General features: G+C 39.7%; 2 protein-coding genes and 1 non-coding gene across 3 annotated transcripts; 2 read left to right on the forward strand and 1 right to left on the reverse strand.

Moving 5' to 3' along the window:
* Positions 1-1,775: 1,775 nt before the first annotated feature.
* LOC115737212 (cold-regulated 413 plasma membrane protein 2-like) lies at positions 1,776-4,082 on the forward strand. The gene is made up of 4 exons (XM_030669236.2): positions 1,776-2,186; positions 2,901-3,008; positions 3,095-3,165; positions 3,659-4,082. The coding sequence occupies exons 1-4, from the start codon at positions 1,819-1,821 to the stop codon at positions 3,910-3,912; spliced, it is 801 nt and encodes a 266-aa protein (XP_030525096.2). The 5' UTR covers positions 1,776-1,818; the 3' UTR covers positions 3,913-4,082.
* Positions 4,083-4,752: 670 nt separating this feature from the next.
* Positions 4,753-11,017, reverse strand: LOC115737211 (probable CoA ligase CCL6). Its single transcript, XM_030669235.2, has 19 exons — positions 10,634-11,017; positions 9,352-9,415; positions 8,965-9,054; positions 8,797-8,853; positions 8,487-8,535; positions 8,263-8,339; positions 8,141-8,177; positions 7,966-8,060; positions 7,679-7,843; positions 7,343-7,453; positions 7,170-7,257; positions 6,972-7,038; positions 6,811-6,886; positions 6,613-6,730; positions 6,223-6,468; positions 5,941-6,080; positions 5,657-5,839; positions 5,453-5,572; positions 4,753-5,104 (listed from the first exon to the last, which is right to left on the reverse strand). The coding sequence occupies exons 1-19, from the start codon at positions 10,786-10,788 to the stop codon at positions 5,057-5,059; spliced, it is 1,986 nt and encodes a 661-aa protein (XP_030525095.1). The 5' UTR covers positions 10,789-11,017; the 3' UTR covers positions 4,753-5,056.
* Positions 9,471-9,544, forward strand: TRNAI-AAU. The gene has a single exon. It is a non-coding gene; the product is annotated as a tRNA-Ile (tRNA).
* Positions 11,018-23,694: the final 12,677 nt, after the last annotated feature.

Raw genomic sequence — 23,694 nt, forward strand, 5'->3', positions numbered from 1 at the left:
GGTTGTCGTCGGGGTCACCGGTGCCTTGGTGAGGGCTGGTGACCTCATCGACAAGTGGCAAGGGCCAGCAAGCCCTCACAACGACTGCGAGAGGGTCGCTACCGGGAGAGGGTTGCCATCCCTCGCTAAAGTGCCGACGACCCCGACTACAACCGCCGCCATCCTATCGCAAGTGGGGCGGCAACTACGGACGGGAGGGCAGCCCTCCCGCTTGTGTTTTTTTTTTTTTTGTATTTTAATTTTTAGTTTTAATTTTTTTTAATTTAATTTAATTAAAACCGTATTTTGACAAAAATATCTTTGATTGGCCTAAATATTTAGTCGGGTGGTCTGCCGATGAGGAGAGCTTCTTATTTGAAACATGCATAATCACTTCAGGCTTTGTTTGAAACAAGGAGAGCAATTCAGATCCTTATTGGAAATAAAAGTCACTTCAAATTCTTATTTGAGAAAATGAAGATATATCGTTTGCGTTTGGGAACTTTTTTGGGGAATGCAAAGCCATTTTCTCAAGGACCTTTGAGTGAAGGTGTATCTGGTGAAAGCTATGTAGTGTTTGGATAACTCATTTTGCAAAGCAACTTTGAAATTGAAAAAAAAAATAAAGAAAGGAAATGAAAAACAGAGGCAGCCATGGCCGAGACAGAGAAGACATGGAGGAGCCATTGTCGGAGCGGGCGTCTAGCCCTTGTCGAAGCGGGTGTCGCCGACTCATCGACTATCCTTGTCGGAGCGGGCGTCGCCGGAGCTTCCCTTCCCGTCTCGTCCCGTCCTCCCCTCGGTCGTCTCGCCCCACTCTATGGTCGTTTGAAGCTCGTCGCCCTCAAATGCGGTTATTCGCAACCACCCACGACCTCTCCTCGTTACGTCCTTCAAGCGTCGCCCCAACCTCGGCCTCGGCGACGGCCAAACGACCTTCGACCTTCTATGAGCAAATCCGGTCGTTCAAGCTCGTCGCCATCAAATCTTGTGCCTCGAGACCCGCCATGACCTCTCCTAGATCCGGTCCTCAAGCGTCGGTGCAACCTCGGTCGAGGCTATGCCGATGTCGCGCAACCTTAGGCAAGCCGAAACCGAGGTCCCCAACCTCGGGTTGTGCCTCTCTAGACTACGGTGCGATTAGGGTTGCCTTCCACGGAGGGGGGCGAGACGTCTGAAAACCCATCGTGCCTCTCGACGTCACACGGTCGGGCGGAAGGCAACCCCGGCCGCACGACCACGGGCGATCAACGTCGGTGTTGCGGATCCCTCGTCGGCATCCGTGAAGTCACGCCCTCTCCTCCAACACTTCCCTAATCTGCTGCAAGGAGAAGATGAATAGTGCATGGGCTAGCTTGAAAAATAAAATAAAAAGCAGGGGCAATTTGGGAAGGAAAAAAAATTCATTTTGCTGTATGCCTAGCCTTATGAAAATGCTCGATGCCCAAAGCATGTCCCCAGCTGCCTTAGGCTTTCAACTTTGGCCCATATTTGTATTTTCTTAAAGTGAATTGTCAAACATCAAAAAAAAATTTCAAGTGACTTTAGAAGTCTAAAGTACTTTGGGAAAGCTGTTCCCAAACGCACCCATCAATTCCTTAATTGAAATTTTTCCACAAAAGTGATGGATCATGCAAGAGATAGCACGATCAAATCACGAGAAAGGGGAATGTCCAAGCTAAAAAAAAGGAGTAAAAAAGCACGGCCTCCCTCTTTATATAGAAGAGGTTATCCACAGAATCAATCGAGTAAAGGACAAAGATCCAAAAAAAAATATCGCCTTTAAATCAAACTCAATGGGTCCACGTGGCACCCCCATTCCACCATCTTCCCCAATACATGATGGTCCTACCGCTTCGCTGTCTCTTGCCCCTGACCCCGCTCCGCAAATCAAGAAATTGGAGATTGATACCGACACACCCCGAAAAAAAATCCTCTCCTTTCGCTTCTCCGAACTGTTCTTCGATCTCGGAATCGTGGGTCGCTGCGAGGTTTCGACGATCGCGGAGAAAGGTGCGAACTTTGGAGGACATGGGCAGGTACGGGCACTTGAAAATGAGGACGGATCGAGAAGCGAGCGACCAGATCGGCTCCGATCTGGATGAGCTCGGCGCCGCCGCGAAGAAGCTCGTGAGCCACGCCATCAAGTTGGGGAGCCTGGGGTTCGGGACTACGTTTCTGGAATGGGTGGCTTCGTTTGCTGCAATGTGAGAGCTCGAATTCGACTCAGCCTCTGTCGTTGTGCTCTCTGTTTCTCCTCGGTCATCGAAAATGGTCACGATGCTGTGAAGTTATACGTTAATTTGGCATGTTCTTGCTCAATCCGCGTGATTTGTTCTCGTTGCATGTCGTAGATGATGACCTTTTTTCAGTTGTTTTTTTTTTGCATTGAGCTCAGTATCCAGGTCTTCGGCTACTGAATTGCGCTTGTTTCTGTACTCCTTCAATTGGTTGCCACTAAGTTTAGTCTTTCAGTGTGAAATTCGCCAGTCTGATGCCTGAAGCGATGAAGAAAGTGTGTATCAGATGTTATCTGAAGGATTGGATCATCCTCTGAACTTTTTGAGCTGCTTTGCACAAATGGAGCTTGGACATTGGTTCTTTTTTTTTTATCTGTGAATTGTTGCAGCTGACCTCAACACTGAGCTTGCTGCGGATTTTGCATGACCTTTGCCAGATCTGTGTGGATTTGATAGAATCTAAAAACCCCAGATGAACTTTTGTGTATATGGATTTAATAAAACTTCCTTGTGAAATTTAATGGGATAGAATTTTATGGCAGAAGCGGCGGGTCCAGTTTTTCATTTTATGATTGAAGTAGAAAATGAGAGTAGATACAGAGAGCACGAGTTTTGTACTTGAAACTGATATGACAATTTCGGATGCTGATGGAAGTGGTCTTTTGGTTTTTGTTCGTGTAGTTATTTGTTGGTCCTGGATCGGACCAATTGGAGAACGAACATTCTCACAGGATTGTTGATCCCATATATATTCTTTAGTCTTCCTTCACTATTGTTCGACGTATTCAGGTGACTATGAAACTTTATAAAACCATTGTCATTTGTCTGAATGTTTTTTTCTCTCGAAGTAACTTTGCATCTTCTGTCTCGTGCAGGGGAGAGGTAGGAAAGTGGATTGCCTTCATTGCTGTTATACTGCGACTGTTTTTCCCTCGGCATTTCCCAGGTATTGTTTTCTTTTGCACGTAATTTACACTTTCATCGTGGCATATTTGTTGAAGTGTGCTTTTGCTAATTCTGCCAGCAATTTGCTTATCTAAACTTTTAAATACGCTCTGCATCCAATGTCAGATGAGACAAGGCAATGTGTATTTTCTTCTACGCTTTAATTCAGTGAAAAGATTGTTAACAATTTTTTGTAATGTATCACCTATGGAAATACTAAAACCATGTACTCTGACTAGCGAAAAGTAGTCTGTCTTGTAAGAATTAACTTTTAGCTTGATGAGAGAGTAATTTGTGGAAGTTACAGTGCCTGGCATACTTCATACAGTGCTCAGCTTGATGAGAGAGTAATCTGTGGAAGATACAGTGACTGGCATGCTTCATTACAGTGCTCATCTTTATTGTCTTGCTGTTACATCATTATCTTTGAGTTTCCAATTCATATGCTATTCACTTTCATAATCCCTGTTCACTGTCATATTTTTTGGGTACAGATTGGCTGGAAATGCCAGCTGCTCTGATTCTATTGATAGTGGTGGCTCCGAGCTTATTCGCAAGCACCCTCAGAGGCAGCTGGATCGGAGTGGTGATATGTCTTGTTATCGCATGTTATCTTCTACAAGAGCACATCCGAGCATCTGGTGGCTTTAGAAACTCGTTTACACAGCCGCACGGCATTTCAAACACCATAGGAATACTTATCTTGCTGGTTTACCCTGTGTGGGCATTGGTGGTCTATTTTCTATAGCCAGTTTCAGCCGATCGGCATTGTTTTGGCAGTGTGAATCCATGTTGCTTCTTTCTTTGTTTGTGAAGATATTGATTCATGCAGACTTGTTATTGTTGCTTATTAATGCAATAGTGCGAATATCCTTGTTTTAAGACTCAAATCAATCACGTAGATGCGGATTACTTTTCGGATCTTGGTCTTGCTTTTGCTGTGAGAACTTGGTACGCAAACAATGATACTTGCTCACTAATGGGAGTCCTTTTTCTCCTTAGAAGTTCCTGATCTTGTAGGTATTGTAGACATACGATACCCGCGCACTGGAGGGTCGATTCTGAGATCATTTGGCATCTTCATTGGTAACTGGCGCTTCGATATGATACCCTGTATAGATGATTTTAGTAGTTTGGAGTTCATGTGCCGGTTTGTGAAGTCGATTTTTAGCTTTTGTGTTCAGGCAAAAATTTGAGATCACTGATTTTAGGGCAGTCGAACTGAGTAGATAGGGAACTGAGTTACCAGAGACAATTCAGTTTCTATGAGTCAAAGATAGGTGCTTCACTCTCTGCTTTTCTAATTTCCTCCTCCCTTTCTCTTCAACCTTCAAATTCACCTCACAGACCAACGGGTCAAAGAGCTATGAGTCAGCTCGGTTTTCTAGTTGTTTCGATTTTGGTTTTTTGAGGTAAAACCGCAGAAACATTCAATGCTTGATCACTCTTATTTGTTGGTCTGGATAATCGAATTGTTCAATATGTGATCGTTTTCATTTGTATCTTACCTTTTCTACATATCCGGCGATCTCAGGATTTCATGGCAATTATCCGACTTGAAGGGAAAACAAAATTCACGAATCTCTGATGCAGCCGAATTGAACTATACTCATAGCAAGAATTGTATGTAAAACTAGGAGGACGTAATGTTTTACGATATTGACAAATGAAATATAGATCCTGTTTGCTCCTTCCTAGTACCAAATTATTCGAAAGCATCTGTCGAGTATGACGAAGTTGTGAAGAAGAGGGATCAATGAACAGGCCTATGCGATAATTCGTTCCCGACCTCGATCGATTCTTCAGGAAAGAAACGATCTAAATGTAGTTCTAAGCAGCTGGCCAATGCTGTGGATGTGGACTTATGGAGCCATGCCCTCCAATGACGATCCTTACACTTTATTTGCTTTTGCTTCAGAGTAGAGCTGGTCAATACAGTCCTACAGGAAACAATTGGCAGAAGGACACTCAGGTTTAGTGCAGTCATTTGCAGTTTTGACAGATAATAAGTGTATTGTGCAAGAACTTAACAAAATGCAGGAAAAAATTAGTACCACCCAAGAGTATTAGTTTCACCTGGCACTTGGTATGAAGAAAGATTTTTGAAAAATTGGTACTGCTTAATGTCGTTATATAAGTCACTCGATGCAGCCTGCGTGCTTGCGATCGTGCAGACTATAAGATGCAGATGTGATAAGGTCGAGTCTAACAGAAGTGCACGAATTTGTTCATTTGTCGCATCGGCTCAGCTATCTTAGGAAACGAAGCTAAGAGGCTAGAGTGAGTACCTTGTAGTATTTGAGCAACTGCGGGCGCTTCAGTTTGAAGGTCGGAGTGATCAGATCTCTCTCCATGTCAAAGAGATTAGGCTCCAAATGGACCGCTTTCAACTTCTCGAAACCTCGAAGCTGCGCAGAGAATTTCATGTCAGACGGCGAAATGGAATGCCGTGCTTTCGCATTTTGCTAGAGATAGGAATTTATCTGCATTACTTGGTGCTTATGGCCGGTGCTGTTTAGCTCGTCCAACACGTACTTCTTCGCCTTGAGATTTTGGCACAGCGATTGGAAATCCCTCGCAACACCATGGTTTGCCGCCCAGTCCTCAAGGGCCTTCCGATCGGGGACCACTACGGCCACAAGGAAGGACTCGAAGCTGCTCCCATATACCCAAATCTGTTGCAGAAAACGTGGGAAGAAACATGACCTTTGTAAAATCAGAAGAAAATGTTTGGCCTATGTCTGCTCTAATTCATAAGAACTTGCAAGAGGCATACCGAAGTTGCAAGAGGGCAACGCTGATACACGCTCTCGACATTCTCTACGGCAACATATTCACCTTGAGAAAGCTTAAATATGTTCTTTTTCCGATCGATGATCTTCATTGTCCCATTTGGCTGCCACTCACCGATGTCGCCTGCAAAATTTGTGGTTTGTAAGAAACAGACAACTGCTTTCTTTAATACTAAGTGCCGGTTGCAATCGGTATGGTAAGAACAGATCTGGGATATGTCTACTCCAAACTATGGCTGCCATTCATAAATGTTCGATTCGTTTACCTGTGTGAAACCAGCCATCAACAATGACGTCGTTGGTGAGGTCTTGGCGCTTGTGGTAACCAGAGAATAATGTCGTTCCTCTCAGACAGATCTCTCCACGAGGTGTGCTCGAAAGCGCATCATACCCCATATCAGGCACGGACTCCAGCCTGGCTTCGATCGACGGCATGGGGACGCCGACTGTCCCCATCATCGAGAACACATTGCCTATGGCTGTGAAGCACCCGCCACAACTTTCCGTAAGACCTGAGAGAGAAAAAGGCCAGTGAAAGGATGAAATAGAACCAAATTACCGAAGTTTCAACTAAAGGGTAATTTAAATCTCAAAATAAGTTGGGATGAAATGAATTATGACCATTTTCCACAGAGCAACTCCTTTTCAGAACGTACCGTAACCTTGCGACAATGTGGAGCAGCTGGTGACCCGGAAAAATTCTTCGACATGCTTCGACAATGGTGCAGCGCCAGACGTAAGGACGCGAACTTTCCCTCCCAATGCTAGTTTTGTCTGTGACAATTGGAAACCGATAAAGAGTAAACAATCTATTTTCACTGAAGAAGAGATTAAGGCGGGATCAATAATCTAACCTTGTCAAAGACCAGTCGGTCCATGAGAGGCGCAGCTTTGTCCTGCGGGAATCCCTTCTCTAGATTCGCTAACTTGCTGTCGGTAAGCAATCGTTAGAGATACTGATACATGTGACAAAAGGGAAGAACTGAGAAGGATGATACGGAGTCAGAAGGCGTACTAGTTGTATGCGATGTCGAACAATGTCTTCCGTATCACCCCAGTCGATGAGACTTTAGCAAGGACGCCTTCAAAAAAGAACAAACAAGGATTGAACTAGCCTCGACAGTAACCTTTGACTAATCGTAATCACTATCCTTCTGCCAATGACGGAAATCTCAGTTTTATAAAATTAGCGACTCGGAGTAAGCAATATTACCGGTATGAATTCGGTCATAGACTCTAGGAACCCCACAAAAGATGGTTGGCTTAAGCTCTTGTATGTCCTCTACTAAAAATCTGACATCCTAAGAAACGAAATCGGGAGAGAGTGAGTAAATAGCTCATGATAACAGAATGATTTATCAATAAGCGATGGCTGAGTGATCTTACGCCACGCCAAAATCCTATACAAGAAGCTCTGTAGATGCAGTATGTTTCCATCGTCAGATCGTAAATGTGAGCCAGAGGGAGGAACGAGAAGTATGTATCCTCTTCCGAGAACTGTAATACAGGCACTTCAGGTCACATTAGTCTTACTTCCAGGGCAAGAAACTTCTCTGGCTCTTGCAAAAACATATGAACACAAGCAAATACAAAGTAGGAACTAGTTGCATTGCAAGCGTTGCTTATATTTGCACTCAAATGATCATCAAAGGCAAGCCCCTGAACAACGGAACGCCATTATTTAATCCGAAAGAGAAGGCGTTTGGACATTTAGACATTTACCACTCTGTCTGTGAGGAGAAGTAGCTTGTCAATCGACAGTACTTCTGCCATCAGAGCTTCATTGGTGATGATGACCCCTTTTGGTTCTCCAGTTGTTCCGCTCGTGTACATTATCGTGCAGACATCAGTCCTCTTCTTCGGAGGCAATTCACTGTGTGCATGTTCCTGGGGTCGGGATCAAGCACGATGGTCCATCGGAGCATGTTAATTGACAAACGATAAATTTGGCCTTGCACACAGTCGGAAGTAAGGCACATATCCATCGGAGAAACGCATCGCCCTCTTACCAGCTGCAAGAACTCCTTCCAGGAAAAGCAAGAGACTCCTAGTTCTTCGGCTTGTGCCTTCTGTGCACTCGCAACATCTCCGAAGCTGACAATAGCTGAAAAAAAAAAAAATGATTCGGACTTAGTTTCTAAACCCCTAAAATCTTCCATTACACGCTTAGAGTGCAATACGTACTCTTTAAACACGGGCATTTGGGAAGGCACGAGAGAATCTGCATAGATAGCGATCAACCGGGTAAATCAAGCTAACCGAGAAACAGAACTCACCGATGAATTGGCACTAAAAAAGAAACTCACAGACGATATCTTGTTTTCCTGGATGAAAGAAATCGAGACTTCCGCGTGGTTTATGATGAATTCGACCGCGTTGGGACCTGTTATGTGCAAGGCTCAGCTGATAAAGCTTATCTTTGATTGATTCATGAACAGAGCTAAAATGGTAGCACAATGAACCATCAGTGAAATCGGACATCTTGGCCTTAAACGAAATCCGTCCTAGGAGTAAGGGAGCCATATCATACCAAGAGTGTCGTAAAGCGGAACGTACGTCACTGCGTGGGCACTACAGGCCTGCCAAACCGAACCGAACAAAACCGATTAGCGCAGCCCTAAAGCTTGAAAATACTTGCTCAAGCAGGTAACAACTTTTGGCTTCTGCATCGAATTTGCTCCATAAACATGATAAATAAACCAAGAAACAAGCCAAAACAATATAGGAATCGCCATTCTGTCTTAAAAACGTGAAAGTTCTAAAATGTAGAAGGACAGTCTGCTGCATTGCAGCATCAAAAAGTTGAATTTGAAATAATTAAGCGAAGAGTGGAATCATACCTCCATGGCGATGATCCATTCTGGGCAATTCGATCCGTATATGCCGCAACGGTCACCCTGCATCAGTAAAACTCATCACATCTCCTCCATCCAGGAGAAAACTGATCAAGAGAGTCCCTCGGTCTTATCTGCACCGGTTAGTTTGTGGATATTTATGTATATACTTACAGGATTGATGCCGCAACTCCTGATCGCCGAACCGACGCGGACCACCGAATCGTAGACCTCTCGGTACGTAAGCCATGCATAAGGACCAACCTGCGCACATTCGATCAGACCTCGTACCATCTCGGGCCGTGGCTACCACATGAACATGTCACCATTGCCCCATTTCTTAGTCTCTTTCGATTGGTGACGAAATCTTCCATTCTTACATCAAACATTATTAAGCATGGCGTGACAAGAAATTCAAAGTGCCTCAACAACATTTAATGACAATAAACAATACTAGACCACCAGTTCTATTGGACCGCTCAGGAACCGGACCAGTTGGGTGGGACCGAAAACGGATCGCCCCTAAACACTAGAGAGAGAGAGAGAGAGAGAGATATGTACCTTCGAATCTACCACTTGACGACGACCCAGCATTCTGCAATCGGGGTTTCTCTTAGCAGTATCACTGCCATCGCCAAAAAGAAATAAGTTAAAATTAAAATCAAATTGTTCACGAAATAGGCCTATTAGCTCAGTTGGTTAGAGCGTCGTGCTAATAACGCGAAGGTCGCAGGTTCGAGACCTGCATGGGCCAATTCGATTTTATTTTTTCCTTTTCCTAATTGTATAGTTTTCTCTCATGGCTGAATTTGCCCCCACCATGTGCTCACCATTAATTTGTCATATTCTTGTCATTTTTTTTCGTCCTATTCAATCAAATTTGTCATCAAATGTGGGGTCCACATTCTCTTGTTGTGACTCGATCGTATAAAAAGAATTTACTATATAGGAGATCATTGGCCAAAAAAAAAAAAGTATCAATATGGATATAGTTTGGTACGTATATGTGGGGGCTAAATCAAGAACATCCAGATAAAATTTGGCAAATGGAGATAACTCTAAATAAATTAAAAGATTATGTAAAATAGAGAGTATAAAGTTGGATTTTTTTTCTGGTCAATTGATCGATAAATTGTGCTCACCATTAATTTGTCATATTCTTGTCATTTTTTTTCGTCCTATTCAATCAAATTTGTCATCAAATGTGGGGTCCACATTCTCTTGTTGTGACTCGATCGTATAAAAAGAATTTACTATATAGGAGATCATTGGCCAAAAAAAAAAAGTATCAATATGGATATAGTTTGGTACGTATATGTGGGGGCTAAATCAAGAACATCCAGATAAAATTTGGCAAATGGAGATAACTCTAAATAAATTAAAAGATTATGTAAAATAGAGAGTATAAAGTTGGATTTTTTTTCTGGTCAATTGATCGATAAATTTCATAAATCAAAAGTATCATTTCATTTCTCAAAGATACTTATGTGATTTATGCCGTTGGGTCTCAAATCCAAAGACAAATTACACGGCGGGCGACAAGATGCGCAGGTCTCGACCCGCCCTCCGCCATGGCGGGCGAACTAGCTCGGAAGAACCAACATGTTAAGTCGAATCGACTCGGGCCGATGCGACTGGTCATACCGAGCTCACTGGCCATGACACTTCGTGACCGCCTAACACCTCGGTTTAGTTTCCTTTTTGGTCAAATACATGATCTGATCTGTGAAATTTCCCAAGAAAGAAATGCCAAGAAACGCACGTAATTCCTTTTGAACTACATTTCTACGTCTCCCGCCGGCTAGAGAGAGAGAGAGAGAGAGAGGGCGAGGGAGAGGGAGACCTGAAGAACTGCCATGGAGACTCCATGCCAGGCTCCAACTCGACGAGGCCATCTTGGGAGTAAATGCCTCGGTAAACAGGCCCCACCGACGGTCGTCCGTCGGCGCCTTCCTGCCCTTCTTCCACCTTCACTGTGTACACAGCCACCTCCGGCATTCTCTCAGCTTCTTGATCTGCTTCACTCGCCAACAGACGACTCTCTCGCTCTCTTTTCAATCTCTCAAGTCTCTCTCTGAACCGACGAGGCTTAAAGGAATTAATACTGGCGCCTCTTTATATGAAATGGGTCAATCTTGCTTGTGATGGAGAGCTTTCTTTCTTGACTTAGAGAGAGGGAGAGAGAGGGAGGGAGGGAGATAGATGGGTTGGTTGAGCTGAACCAATTAATTCTCAAGAAATGAAAGAACGAAGAGGGAGAGAGAGACTGAGAGAAGAAAGGAGGGCAAAAACTATAAATTCCCAGCTACTTTTACAGCAGGAGTCAATAGCATTGGCCGACCCTGCTTCTTCATGTCCACGTTTGTACGAGTTCTAGAAAGAGAGAGAGAGGGAGAGAGAGAGCAACTGCCAATTTATTGCGTTGATGACCTCTTCAAGTTTTCATTTGCATACATGCCCCCCCGAGGTTTGCTATATTAGCCAGTAAGGCCCTTTTGACAATTTCTTCATCTGTTGAAATTTGAAGGGACTTGGTAACCATCTGCAGGTCAAAGCGTGTAGTGTGCATGCAATATTATATGGTGTGTGGCTGGCTGTCATTTACAAGTGGATTGGCATTAAATGAAGAGGCGCGTACCTAAAATGTACACACATTAAATACATATACGGACCTTTTTTTTATGCCCTATATATTCTCTCTCAACTTGCCTCGCAGATGAAAATATTGGTCTAATGTTAGTTGCTATGAGAGAGACTAGGAAGAAAAAAGCAATCATGATGGGAAACTTACCAAAAAAGTCCTAAATTTATTGCAATTGTGTCAATTCAATCATAAACATATTGTATGTGTACCAATTCAGTTCTTTCGATTTATTTTGGCCAAAAATCACCGACGTAGCTTAGCCGGAGGCTCGACATCTGCGAAGCTTGCCCCCTCCGGCCATTAGCGCGGGTGGGCCTTGCTAAGGGCGGCCTCGCCCTTGCCAGTACCTAGCTGATGAGGTTGACCTCGAGGTCCTGCGACTAGCTGGAGGAAGAAGGAAGGGGAAAAAAAGGAAAGGGAAAGAAAAGAATAAAAGGAAAAATAAAATAAGAAAAATAACAAATCTAAAAAATATTAAAATACTATTAAATTGTCCATATCAACGCTGATCATGCCACGTCAGAGATTTTCAACCCAAATTAGTTGGAAGGACTGAAGTGGAAAAAAATAATTTATGATTGAATTGACATAATTGCAATAAGTTTATAACTTTTATGGTAATTTTTCCCGATCATCATGCAACATAGGAAGATTTTAGTGGTTGAAAATGACTCATTCCCACAAGTTATTGGATGATGAGACAACATGACAAAGGCGTGCGTCCATTTTGTGTGATTTGTAGTCGATGGCTTCTAATAAGAACCATAACAGGGTAAGTATATGAATCATTACATCGTTTATAATCACATGTTTAAATTATTATTTTTTTGCTCAATCAAGTACCTTAACTTTTCAAACTTGTCTCAACGTGAGACTGCCATTAAATAGCTTTAACTGCCCCTATAGGAATTCGATATGACCTTCTGTGATGAAAGAATATCCCAAAGATTTATCGAATAGTTAAGATTGTCCATGCCAACAATGTCTCTCCCTCCTCATCACCCAACACCTAAATAGAGATACAATTGTCAAATAAGTGTGTCGCACGGGCACTTGTGCTTAACGTTTGTTGAGTAAGAGAGTTGTGTCAATAAAAACGCATCACATGGTAATTTAAATTAGCAGAGGCCTCATATTGAGCCAATTTCTAAAGGTTGAGGTACTTGGTTGAGCAAAAAGATTGTTTAGATACTCGATTGCAAAACGGTTCAGATTCTTGCAACGTGATCACCCCCTTTCTAACACGCTAGCTATGTTCATAAGGAATCGATCCTTACACGTTTCACTTTGGGTTCTTTTGTACCAATATAGTTGGGACTACTATATTAAAAAGTAGGAAATTAAACATGATCAATCGAGATAATTTTACAAAGAAGAAGAATCATTGCTGGAAACTGGAGGTGGATATATAAGCCATTTAGGGATGGCATTGGGAATTTAATGACCTTTGACCTTCCCGAGGAAGACATAATTTGCAAACAGTTGTCTGTGCCCAACGATGCGGTCCATTGGTTGGCACAACTAGCGCACTCAACTCTTAGACCTTTAGCTCTCTTTACACCTCCTCCTTCCCAAGTGATGGATCAACCACCAAAGATCTTAAAGCTGTAGCTGTGTCAAGAAGGATAGGGGTTGGTTTAGCTGAATACCCATCCCCCCATAGTCTAGCAATAAAGAACTTACACCGTCTTTCATAAGAGCCCAAGTTTAAGCAGCATTGTGAGTGAATTTATGGACGGATTATGCCTTCGGCGTTTGCCAACTCATGTGAAGAGAGATTTCCCGGTTTCTAGCATGCCGATAGAGTTGAGGCGATGGATTCAAACACTCGTGGGTGGATCAAGTAGTTATGACTCAAATCAAACATTTCGTAACATGATAGTATAATGATAAAGAGATTATACCATCTTTCATAATAGCACGAGTTTGAGCAGCATTTCTAGACAAATTGTGCCTTTGGTGTTTGCTACCTCACGTAAAGATAGGCTTTTTGGTTTCTGGCTTGCCGATAGAGTTTGGTGACAGACTCATACACTTATGGGTAGAGTAGTTATGACTCAAACCAAACACTCCGCAGTAGCTGTTCCACCTTTATAGACAACACACTAACGCAGTAACTGCACCGATAGTTCATCTCGACCATTTTAGTTATAGAACATACGTATTTGTCCCATGAGTCATTATCACGGTAGTGAGGGCTTGTCCATAAAAACCTTTTATCTTCTCAAGGGTTTGAAAGAACTGCGCTTGCAAGAATTTCATCGCAATTAGTGTAAGCATATCTTATAAACCTATTCATGTGTAAGTTTATTTAAAGAGATTTGGAATAATGGTAGTGTACTCTCTAATATATTTTCTTTCGTATATATATATACGTGTGTATGTGGGCTGTGTTAATTTCAAGAATTTTAAATTTGCTTTTTCATAACTACTATAAGCTTTTTTTGGAAATAATAACCGTTCAATTACACTCTTGCAGTCCTGTCAAGCTAAATGTTACCAGCTTAAACTTGACTCGACATGATAATCAAGTAGCTTGAGCTCGACCTATATGTGAAACGTAAGTCAGTCGATCTTGGGTAATCATCGAGCCTAGCCTGAACTACTCGTAAATAAATTGACTCAGTTTCATCTCATAGCCATCGAATAAAATTTAATGCTTCCACTTTCTTGTAAGATTGTCAGCCAAATATGAAAACTCTTACTTAATTATTTTCTTCCAGTTCTATTTTAGGTCCACCAAGTAACGTCTAGTAGTATTTTCCCCCCCAAAAAAAAAAAAAAATTGCTTGATAACAATCCATGGAAATTTTTACCCAATCTTACCTTATTATATCCGACTTAATGTTTTAGAGACCCAAACTCAATTTTAGGCAGAGCATGAAGCTGATTCTTTTACCGAGGTGGAGGGTGGAAGGAGGGGAAAAGAGTACCAAAAGTTATAAACATTGTGTACAGAATGTGTTGAAGTTTGTTTGTAAAACAAACAAAAGTGCCCTTTTTTTCTAATTTCACTTAGGATGGAAGGAAGAGTGCAAGTCACTTTATTAGTTAGAAGGCTGCTATAATTTTTCAAATAAAAAAATGGTCAAGTGAAATACACCCCACTATACCTGTGTTAGGGTGTGCAAATAAAAATGAACTTTTGATTCATAATGAAATAGTGCGACTGTTCACATAGGAGTTGCAATTATTTTATTAAATTTATTTTATTAAATTTTAATTAGTTAATTATGTCCGATGGTTACAACTTTTCAAACTTAACAGTTCTTTTGGACAATCAAGAGGTTTGTACGGATTAACTATTCTTCGGACACGAAAAGTTGTATCCAAATTACAGTTTTTGAGACATAAAAAGTTGTATTCCTTTGACTATTATATATTGAGCAATTCTGTTCAGCTTCACATTTTCATTGTTTCAAAATAAGAGAAGCACAGCCTTTGTCTTCAAATTGTTTCCCTAGAGAGATCCTGGAAAATTATCTGAATTTTTATCTACTTTTTTTTTTTCAAATTCTTTCACTAGAGAGATCCTGGAGAATTATCCGAATTACTATTTGCTATTATCACCGATACTTTGTTGTATTATGGAGGATATTTGTTAGAAAGTATTAGCAATGTCGTGGGATAAATAAATCCTTAAAGAGGATGTTATTATGCTTCAAAGTTTGATTTTGTTCTTTATCCAATTTGTCCATTTTTTTCCATCAGAATGCAATCAAGTTCTTTCAAGTGGTTAAATTGAGTCATAAGCCTTTGCTAAAACGCGTAATCAAGTCCTTTCAACGGACAATTTTTAAAATTGCTTACGTGCCACTTAAGAATTGCCTTCATGCCGTCCTTAAATTTGTGCAATTTAGCCAAAAGTATAGCACTTAACTGCATTTTCAGGAAAGATTTAGGACCCCCAATGGAATCAACATAAAGATTTTGGACTCTATTGCATTCCATCCATAAGGATTGGGACTTCCGATGCAATTTTTCCAGAAAATGGTACCAAAGCATTATGAACACATGAATCATCTAAATCACATCCCATTAGTCAATTCTACCAAGGATTGACTGAATGATCCGTCAGCAATTTCATATTTCAAACGATCTAATTTATAACCCTGAAAATAAATTTGACCGACAAAAAGAGACGAACCGGTCTGTCCAGTTCCATTTCTTTGTGCAGGCCCTTGTCATGAACCTACGAAAAATTCAGACAAATGGCCGCCCGATCGAACCAGAATCGAGCCTAATCCCCACGCTTACGAAGGAGAAAATCTAAACTTGTTGGATCTAGCTGTTTTTCTAATAGAAGAGCTAGCAGACGTGTACACGCATTGCGTGCGCGCAAGAAATTAGACATTTGAATAAATTAAGCAAAAGTTATTTTGTCATGAAGTAGTTGAATCATTATATAATAAACATATCGACTGGTAAAATTGGATAATCTTGAGAAATTTGCATAAATATGTGATAAGAGAAAAGTATTTCGAGATTTAAACTTTTTTAAGGTAGGTTTGTCTAGGATAGAAAATATATGAAAATTTAGGATTGAAATAAATGCAATTGCAGAAAAAAGATTTGATCATCATATTGCATTGAATTCGATGTCCTCTTTTCTCGTCATTTAGTACTTTGAGACCCTTTGTGGGAGCTTAGTAGAAGTCTGATCACTTCGCCAAGAGGGAGTCTAAATTCGAGCTAGTCAATATATCCAGTTGGACCTATTTTCGCTCAAAAATTTTAAACCAATGAGTTATGGGCCAACTGTGATATACTAATTATTTCACTTATACTAAATCTCCAATGTGGCATAAACATAACTCATACATATATCTTAATAATCTTTCTCTCATATGTGAGTTAATTTTTTCCTTAATTTAGGTATCAATATGTATCTTCACTATATTGCGTGCGAGGACCGCAACAACAACAAGAACAACGTCCACTCCAATATTTGGTCTATTTCTCCAAACCGTACCATAAAGGCTACAAAAGAGACCACGTTTATACACTATAACACCACCTTTATCTCATGTCTCATTTTGTCAAACCGAACCATGAAGGCTGCTTGATTCTTTCTTTGAGATGTTCATCAAACATCAAAACATATTGGGAGTGGGCTAAGATGAAGTATGATACATATTTCAAGAGGGAGCCTAAGTCCAAGCATGTCCACGTATTCAGTTGGAGCTATAATCACTAAAAAACTTAAGTCAATGAGTTATGAACCAGTTAGGTTATATTATATGTCTACACCACATTATTTCTTCCATATGAGATATTTTCTAATACAATTCATATGTATATCTCAATAATTCCATTTTTGAAAAGACTAAAGTTACCTTGAAATTGGAGTAAGAAATTAGTTTAGGGAGTAAATAAAGTACGAGGGCCAAAATTTGAACCTGGACAATTGTACCTAAACCATCCTTATATTTTATCCTTCGTCAATGCTACGGGTCCAGCTCCAATAATCAATCAGCATTTTCTGTCGAAATCTGGATGAAAATACAAAGTTCGTCTTGCAATGATGTTCGGAGGTCAATTTAGAGATCAAATCAGTAACGAGATAAGTAAGATTGATAAAATAAAAAAAATTTGAATATGGGCAATAATAAGGGATCGTTTTATGTAATTTCCCTGCATTTTTTTCTTTTCCTAGAAATGCACGGCTGTTTGACTGAGTTTGCTCGCATCTATGGTTTAAGGATCATCTTTGCCGGGCCAAACAAAATTTGACACCGAGGCTCCACTTAGATTCGGTTTGGACTAGCTGAGATTTTATGTCGTTTTTCTTATTAATTTGGAGTAAAGGCTCACAAACTCATAAACTTATCGTAATGGCCATCAAAAGGTAAATATCACATCAAATTAATAGGATAAAGTGTGCCTGTCCTAGAAGCAATTTCAGGTGACACACACAGCTAAAAGATTGGTATAAACACAAATACCATTTTAATTTTTCTATCGCCTCAATGGTTCCTGATTTCGTAATGCTTCCGCACCGGTTATAAGTTGACTTCACAATCCAATCCGGTCACAAATGTACGCCATTCAAACGCTTAGATAAAGTACTGATGAATTACTAATAAGATAGAGTTTTACTTATGTATCGCCGTGAACTCGCTGCAACATATCTGGGAAATTGAAAACCAATAGGAACTCCACTTCAAATATTCATGTCATTTGCTTATGTAAACTCGTCCTCTTTCCCTTGTTTCTAAACAAGTAAAGCATACCTAACCGCTCTTTTCTAGACAGTATATGCACCTAACCGGCCTTTTCTAGACAGTATGATTGAGTGGCGTTAACGAAGATGACAAACAAGAAGAACAAACCTAATGAGGTATGCTCCAGGGAGTAGTTTAGGGTTTTGTATCCATGAACATACCTAGTGGTACTTAGACATAATTTATTGGGACAAATTAAGGGATCTATTAAAAAGTGTCTCGGGGGTACTTTTTTATATGACATTGGAAGAAAGTTTGCACCTTTTCAGTGCATTATTTCCCTTGTGTTATCTTTAAACAACGGCTTCAAAATCGAAATACACCCTTTAAGTATGCTTAACAAGTTGTTTTGAGACCAATTTTTAAGGAGATCCGAATACAAAACTACTTGCTTGAACTAGTCAACGTGGAAAATTCAATGATATTGTGACGTGAAGCTTTCTAAAAAGCTTTGTCTTAATCCCATGGAATGAGAAATAACAACCCAATGTTGCTTATGTCATCTTCCTCTTAAGACAAATAGAATTTGAGAACGGGGACAGGACAATTGCTTCCATATATTGGTTTGATGGCATACATCTGAGTATACAAGAAGACAATCCTATTTTGGTTTTGATCAAAGTTTGCCTTCCAAATATTTTCAATTCTTCACTTTTGTCTTCTCTCTTTTTGGAGTTTAGGCTACTTCTATTCATCAGCATGAGCAAACATATAGTTGGAGTCAGCCAAAACACGTTTGCAATTTTTGTACTATGTAATCTGATCTCAAGATGACAAGACAAAACGAAGAATTGGAATCAACAATATAAAACTATCTCATAAGATCTTTTCCTGAATATTGACTTGGATTTATACGACACTCTCAAATGCTTTGGCCATGATAATTAAGAACTTATTATCAGTGACGGAGTCTGGATTTAGGTTGAGGGGAAAAGAGGAGGACGAAAGGCACTAACAATTTATAGTGAAAAAATGTCAAAAAAGTGCTAAACCTATTGCACTATTACCAATTCAATCTTAAACCTTTTTTTTTTTTTGTCAATTCAGTCCTAAACCTTTTACATTAGTGGCAATTCAGTTCTAAACCTTTTGTTGGTGCCAATTTGGTTATAAAATTTTTGCATTTGTGTCAATTTAGCTCTAAACTGGCCAATTGAATTAGTACAAATGCAAAAGGTTTAGGATTGAGTTAGCACAAATGCAAAAGGTTTAAGACCGAATTGGCACTAATAAAAGATTTATGACTGAATTGGCACAAATGCAAAAGGTTTAGGACTAAACCTTTTTCAATTCTTCACTTTTGTCTTCTCTCTTTTTGGAGTTTAGGGCTACTTCTATTCCCCAGCATTAGCAAACATATAGTTGGGAGTCACCCAAAACACGTCTGCAATTTTTGTACTATGTAATCTGATCTCAAGATGACAAGACAAAATGAAGAATTGGAATCAACAATTTAAAACTATCTCATAAGATCTTTTCCTGAATATTGACTTGGATTTACAACACTGTCAAATGCTTTGGCCATGATAATTAAGAACTTATTATCAGTGACGGAGTCAAGATTTAGGTTGAGGGGAAAAGAGGAGGATGAAAGGCATTGACAATTTATAGGGAAAAAGTGTCAAAAAAGTGCTAAATCTATAGCGTTGGTGCCAATTCAGTTTTAAACTTTATTTTTGGCCAATTCAGTCCAAAACCTTTTACATTAGTGCAAATTCAGTCATAAACCTTTTGTTAGTGCCAATTTGGTCATAAAATTTTTGCATTGGTGCCAATTTAGTTCTAAACCTGCTAATTGGATTAGCACATATGTAAAAAGTTTAAGACTGAATTGATATAAATGCAAAAGGTTTAGGATTAAATTAATACCAAAAAAAGGTTTAAGACTGAATTGACACTAATGCAATAGGTTTATGACTTTTTTGACACTTCTCCCCAATTTATAGGCACCTCTGGAAAATGCCCGATTCGAAAGATATTTTCTTAAGAAATGATCTCCCGTGTCGCTTGACATAATTAGTTAGTTTAAAATATTTTCATTGTCTACAAAATTTATGTTTAGATAATTTCGGGGACGATGAGAATATTTTTAATTTATTTATTTTCCTAAAGATACAAACAATCATTTTTAGGAATATGTCTTCCAAATCATTCATTTTTTGCAAAACAAGTACATCCATAAAGCCAAAGGTTTTCACATGAGAAATATTGAATAATCTTACAAATATTTTTTTCTAAAATATTCAATTAACAACGGCTTCATTCACATTTTCATTTTTTTTTCTAAAAAATAGAAAATTTACCTAAACAATAGGTTGACATACCTGGGGAAGCAAGGAGTCAATAAAAACTCCCAACTTCTTACAAGAAAAACAATAATGAGAAAAAAAAAATAGACTTATTTCTACATTTATAACGCCATCTATATAATATAATGCTAACTATGAGGATAAATTTAATAGAATTTTTTGAAAACAAATGTTCGAGCTTGAAATTATAGATAAGATTACTTGCGATATAGCAGAGATCTATGTGGCACCGACACGACATGGGACACGACACGACATGACACTCTAACAAGTGATTTCTCAAAAAATAGAGAATTTTGACACTCCGGGACACGTTATATATTAAATGCATATTTTTATATATACATGAAAAATTAGCATTTTATGAACTCCAAACATACTATATGTCTAAATGTCATAGCTATTTCATATTTGACATTCAGATATGATTGCTTTGCGGTGAAATTGCTCGATGACCCTAGATAGTAGCTTCAAACTCATAAGATCATAGCATATGCCAGAAAAATGTTGATGAAAAATGTTAGTCAAAAACTAGAAAAGAAGAAGAAGAAAGCATCGCAAGGCATTGGTATTTGGTGTGGAGTGTAGAAATAATTACGATTGAGCTAATACCTATGAGGCCAACCCTTTATGTCTTCTTCGGAATGCTTAAGCAATAAGTCAATGAAGGATATACGTTGAGAATCAGTCGAGGGCGGGGGTGGAGGATTGTCATCTACTGTCCAAATTTTGTTCCCAGTAAAACCATGCTGCTCCAGCAATCCACAATTGCTAAACTTCAAAAGTTCAAGAAGAACTTGAGTAAGATATGTTCAACATTGAGTTCTTAATATATGTTGGATCATAGAATGCAGAGCACACGAGGGAAACATATCGGAATTCCTCCCCTCACTACTTTGGGAGGCTTAAAAAATACCTATGGTGATGTGAATCGTTGTGGAAGGTGATCGTTCTACGAAGATCTAGGAGATGCGAATTTGCTAACCTCAACCCCTAATCGAACCTGTGATTGGTAATCTTGGTATGAATGCGATCTGTTGACGAACCTGTGTCAATCAATCAACACTATAACGCCACGAACAAGAGAATTTGCGATCTTGCTCGATAAGTTGAATTCGATCGCCACAAGGGAGCCTTGATAAGATATAGTCCTCAAGAGAACTCAAAGAAGAAAACCTCTCTGTTTAATATTCTGAATTAAAGTTAAAGTTATCAGAAACCTATAAGCTCCCTTATATAGGGTGTTAGCCCTAATAAGGCAAAATTACAAAAATATCCTTAATTAATGAAAATTCGCCTAAAAATAGAAAAATGCCTAAAAGTCCATTTAAATGACTCCGAATCACTACTAAAGTATTGAGTATTGATCGGTGGCCCGTTTCCAAGCGTCCCGAAGTCGTTGGAACCAAAAGTGATGTTATTGTGCCAAGGAGCTTCGGAATCTTCAAGTCTCGAATCCATATTGTCTCTATTCCAAAGATCTTGAACCATGACGTCAACGGCTTGCTTGAATTCCTTTACTCTCGCTCGAGTGATGGGGCCTAGCGGATAGGATAATGAGTCCCTAGCACCTTCTCCTCGATAAGACTCGATATCCACATCATTCCCTCCCCGTGCAAAAGATTTGCCCTCAAATCATCGCTTGCATCAAAAAGAGTCAAGTCAGAAACATTGAAAGTAGCACTAATACCATACTCACCTAGAAGATCAAGCTTGTAGGCATTATCGTTGACTCTCTCTAACACCATGAATGGTCCATCCCCTCGCGGTAACAACTTAGAACGTCGTTGTTCGGGAAAACGTTCTGTGCGTATATGAACCCAAACCCAATCACCAGGCTCAAACAAGACGTTCTTGCGCCCTTTATTGGCTTGCTTTGCATATTGCTATGTCTTGTGCTCAATATCCAGCCGCGTCTTCTCATGCAAAGTCTTCACAAATTCAGCTTTCTTAGCACCATCTAAATCCACACGCTTATCAACAGGCAAAGGGGTTAAATCTAACGGAGTTAATAGATTAAACCATAGACAACCTCAAACGGTGTGAATTTAGTAGCAGAATGCACACTCCTGTTATAAGCAAACTCAACATGAGGTAAACAGTCTTCCCAAGACTTAATATTCTTTTTAATGATAGCACGCAATAAAGTCTCTAAAGTCCTATTAATTACTTCAGTTTGACCATCGGTTTATGGATGACAAGTAGTAGACAATAAAAGCCGTGTACCTAACTTCTTCCACAATGTCTTCTAAGAGTAGCTAAGAAATTTAGTATCTCGATCAGGAACAATGGACCTATGCATGCCATACAAACGCACAACCTCACGAAAGAACAAATTAGCAATATGCGATGCATCATCAGATTTATGACAAGGTATAAAATGAGCCATTTTCGAAAATTGATCTACAATCACATAAATAGAATCCCTACCATGCTTAGACCTAGGCAATCCTAACACAAAATCCATAGAAATATCAACCCAAGGATGCGTCGGGATAGACAAAGGAGTATACAAGCCATGTGGTTTAGTTGTAGACTTAGCTCGCTTACAAGCAATGCATCTCTCACAAACACGTGTGACATCTCATTTCATGTGTAGCCAATAAAAATGTTCATGCAGTACTTCATAAGTTTTATTTATGCCAAAATGTCCCATTAAGGCGCCACTATGTGCCTCTCGCACTAACAATTCTCGCAAAGAGCATCTAGGTAAACACAACTTGTTTTCATGAAAGAGATATCCATCATGCTTATAGAATTTTTCAAACGCGGCATGCTCACAAGCTTCAAACACTCTTCCAAAGTCATTATCATCAGTATATAATTCTTTGATATGCTCAAATCCTAGACACTTTGCTCCTAAAGTAGTTAGAATTGCGAACCTTCGAAAAAGTGCATCAGCTACCACATTTTCCTTACCTTTCTTGTACTTGATTACATATGGAAAAGTCTCGATGAACTCCATCCATTTGGCATGTCTTTTGTTCAACTTTTGTTGCCCCCTCAAGTACTTCAAAGTCTCGTGGTCGGTGTAGATCACGAACTCTTTTGGCCATCGATAATGTTGCCAAGTCTCTAAAGCTCGTACCAAAGCATACATCTCTTTATCGTAAGTTGGATAATTCAATGTTGCTCCGCTTAGTTTCTCGCTGAAATAAGCTATGGGACGTCCTCCTTGCATCAACACGGCTCCAATTCCTATACCGGAAGCATCACATTCTATTTCAAAAGTAGCACTGAAATTTGGTAAAAATAACAAGGGTTAATACCATGAAAAACCCTAAACTGGTACACATGTGACAAATTTACCCTAAACTATTTTTTTGACCACGAAAAATCCCAAACCGGTACACCTATGACAAATTTACCCCAAACTATTTTTTTGATCACCAAAAATCCTAAACCGGTATATATGTGACAAATTTATCCTAAACTAATTCTTTTGACCACGAAATACCCAAAACTGGTATACCTGTGACAAATTTACCCCCCCATTAAATTGATTTAATATCATGAAAAATCCCAAATTGTTAAACCTGTGACAAACAGAGGGTCAAAACCCCATACTAGTATACCCGTCAACTGTCATGTGTCACCAAATTAGCAATTTGACGGTTAAATTTTAAAAAAATTAATGGAGGGTAAATTTGTCACATGTGTACAAGTTTAGGGTAAATTTGTCACAGATGTACCAGTTTAGGATTGTTTGTGATAAAAAAAATAGTTT

This window comes from Rhodamnia argentea, chromosome 5 (genome assembly GCF_020921035.1).
Source record: "Rhodamnia argentea isolate NSW1041297 chromosome 5, ASM2092103v1, whole genome shotgun sequence".
In the NCBI taxonomy this organism is placed as follows: Eukaryota; Viridiplantae; Streptophyta; class Magnoliopsida; order Myrtales; family Myrtaceae; genus Rhodamnia; species Rhodamnia argentea.

Coding starts and splice junctions, on each gene's coding strand:
- LOC115737212 (XM_030669236.2), top strand. CDS start 1,819: ATGATGGTCCTACCGCTTCGCTGTCTCTTGCCCCTGACCCCGCTCCGC. Junction 2,187..2,900: donor GTGGCTTCGTTTGCTGCAAT/GTGAGAGCTCGA, acceptor TTGTTCGTGTAG/TTATTTGTTGGTCCTGGATC. Junction 3,166..3,658: donor TTTCCCTCGGCATTTCCCAG/GTATTGTTTTCT, acceptor TTTTGGGTACAG/ATTGGCTGGAAATGCCAGCT.
- LOC115737211 (XM_030669235.2), bottom strand. CDS start 10,788: ATGCCGGAGGTGGCTGTGTACACAGTGAAGGTGGAAGAAGGGCAGGAA. Junction 5,840..5,940: donor GTTGCCCTCTTGCAACTTCG/GTATGCCTCTTG, acceptor TTTCTGCAACAG/ATTTGGGTATATGGGAGCAG. Junction 5,105..5,452: donor AGTTGCTCAAATACTACAAG/GTACTCACTCTA, acceptor TGTTTCCTGTAG/GACTGTATTGACCAGCTCTA.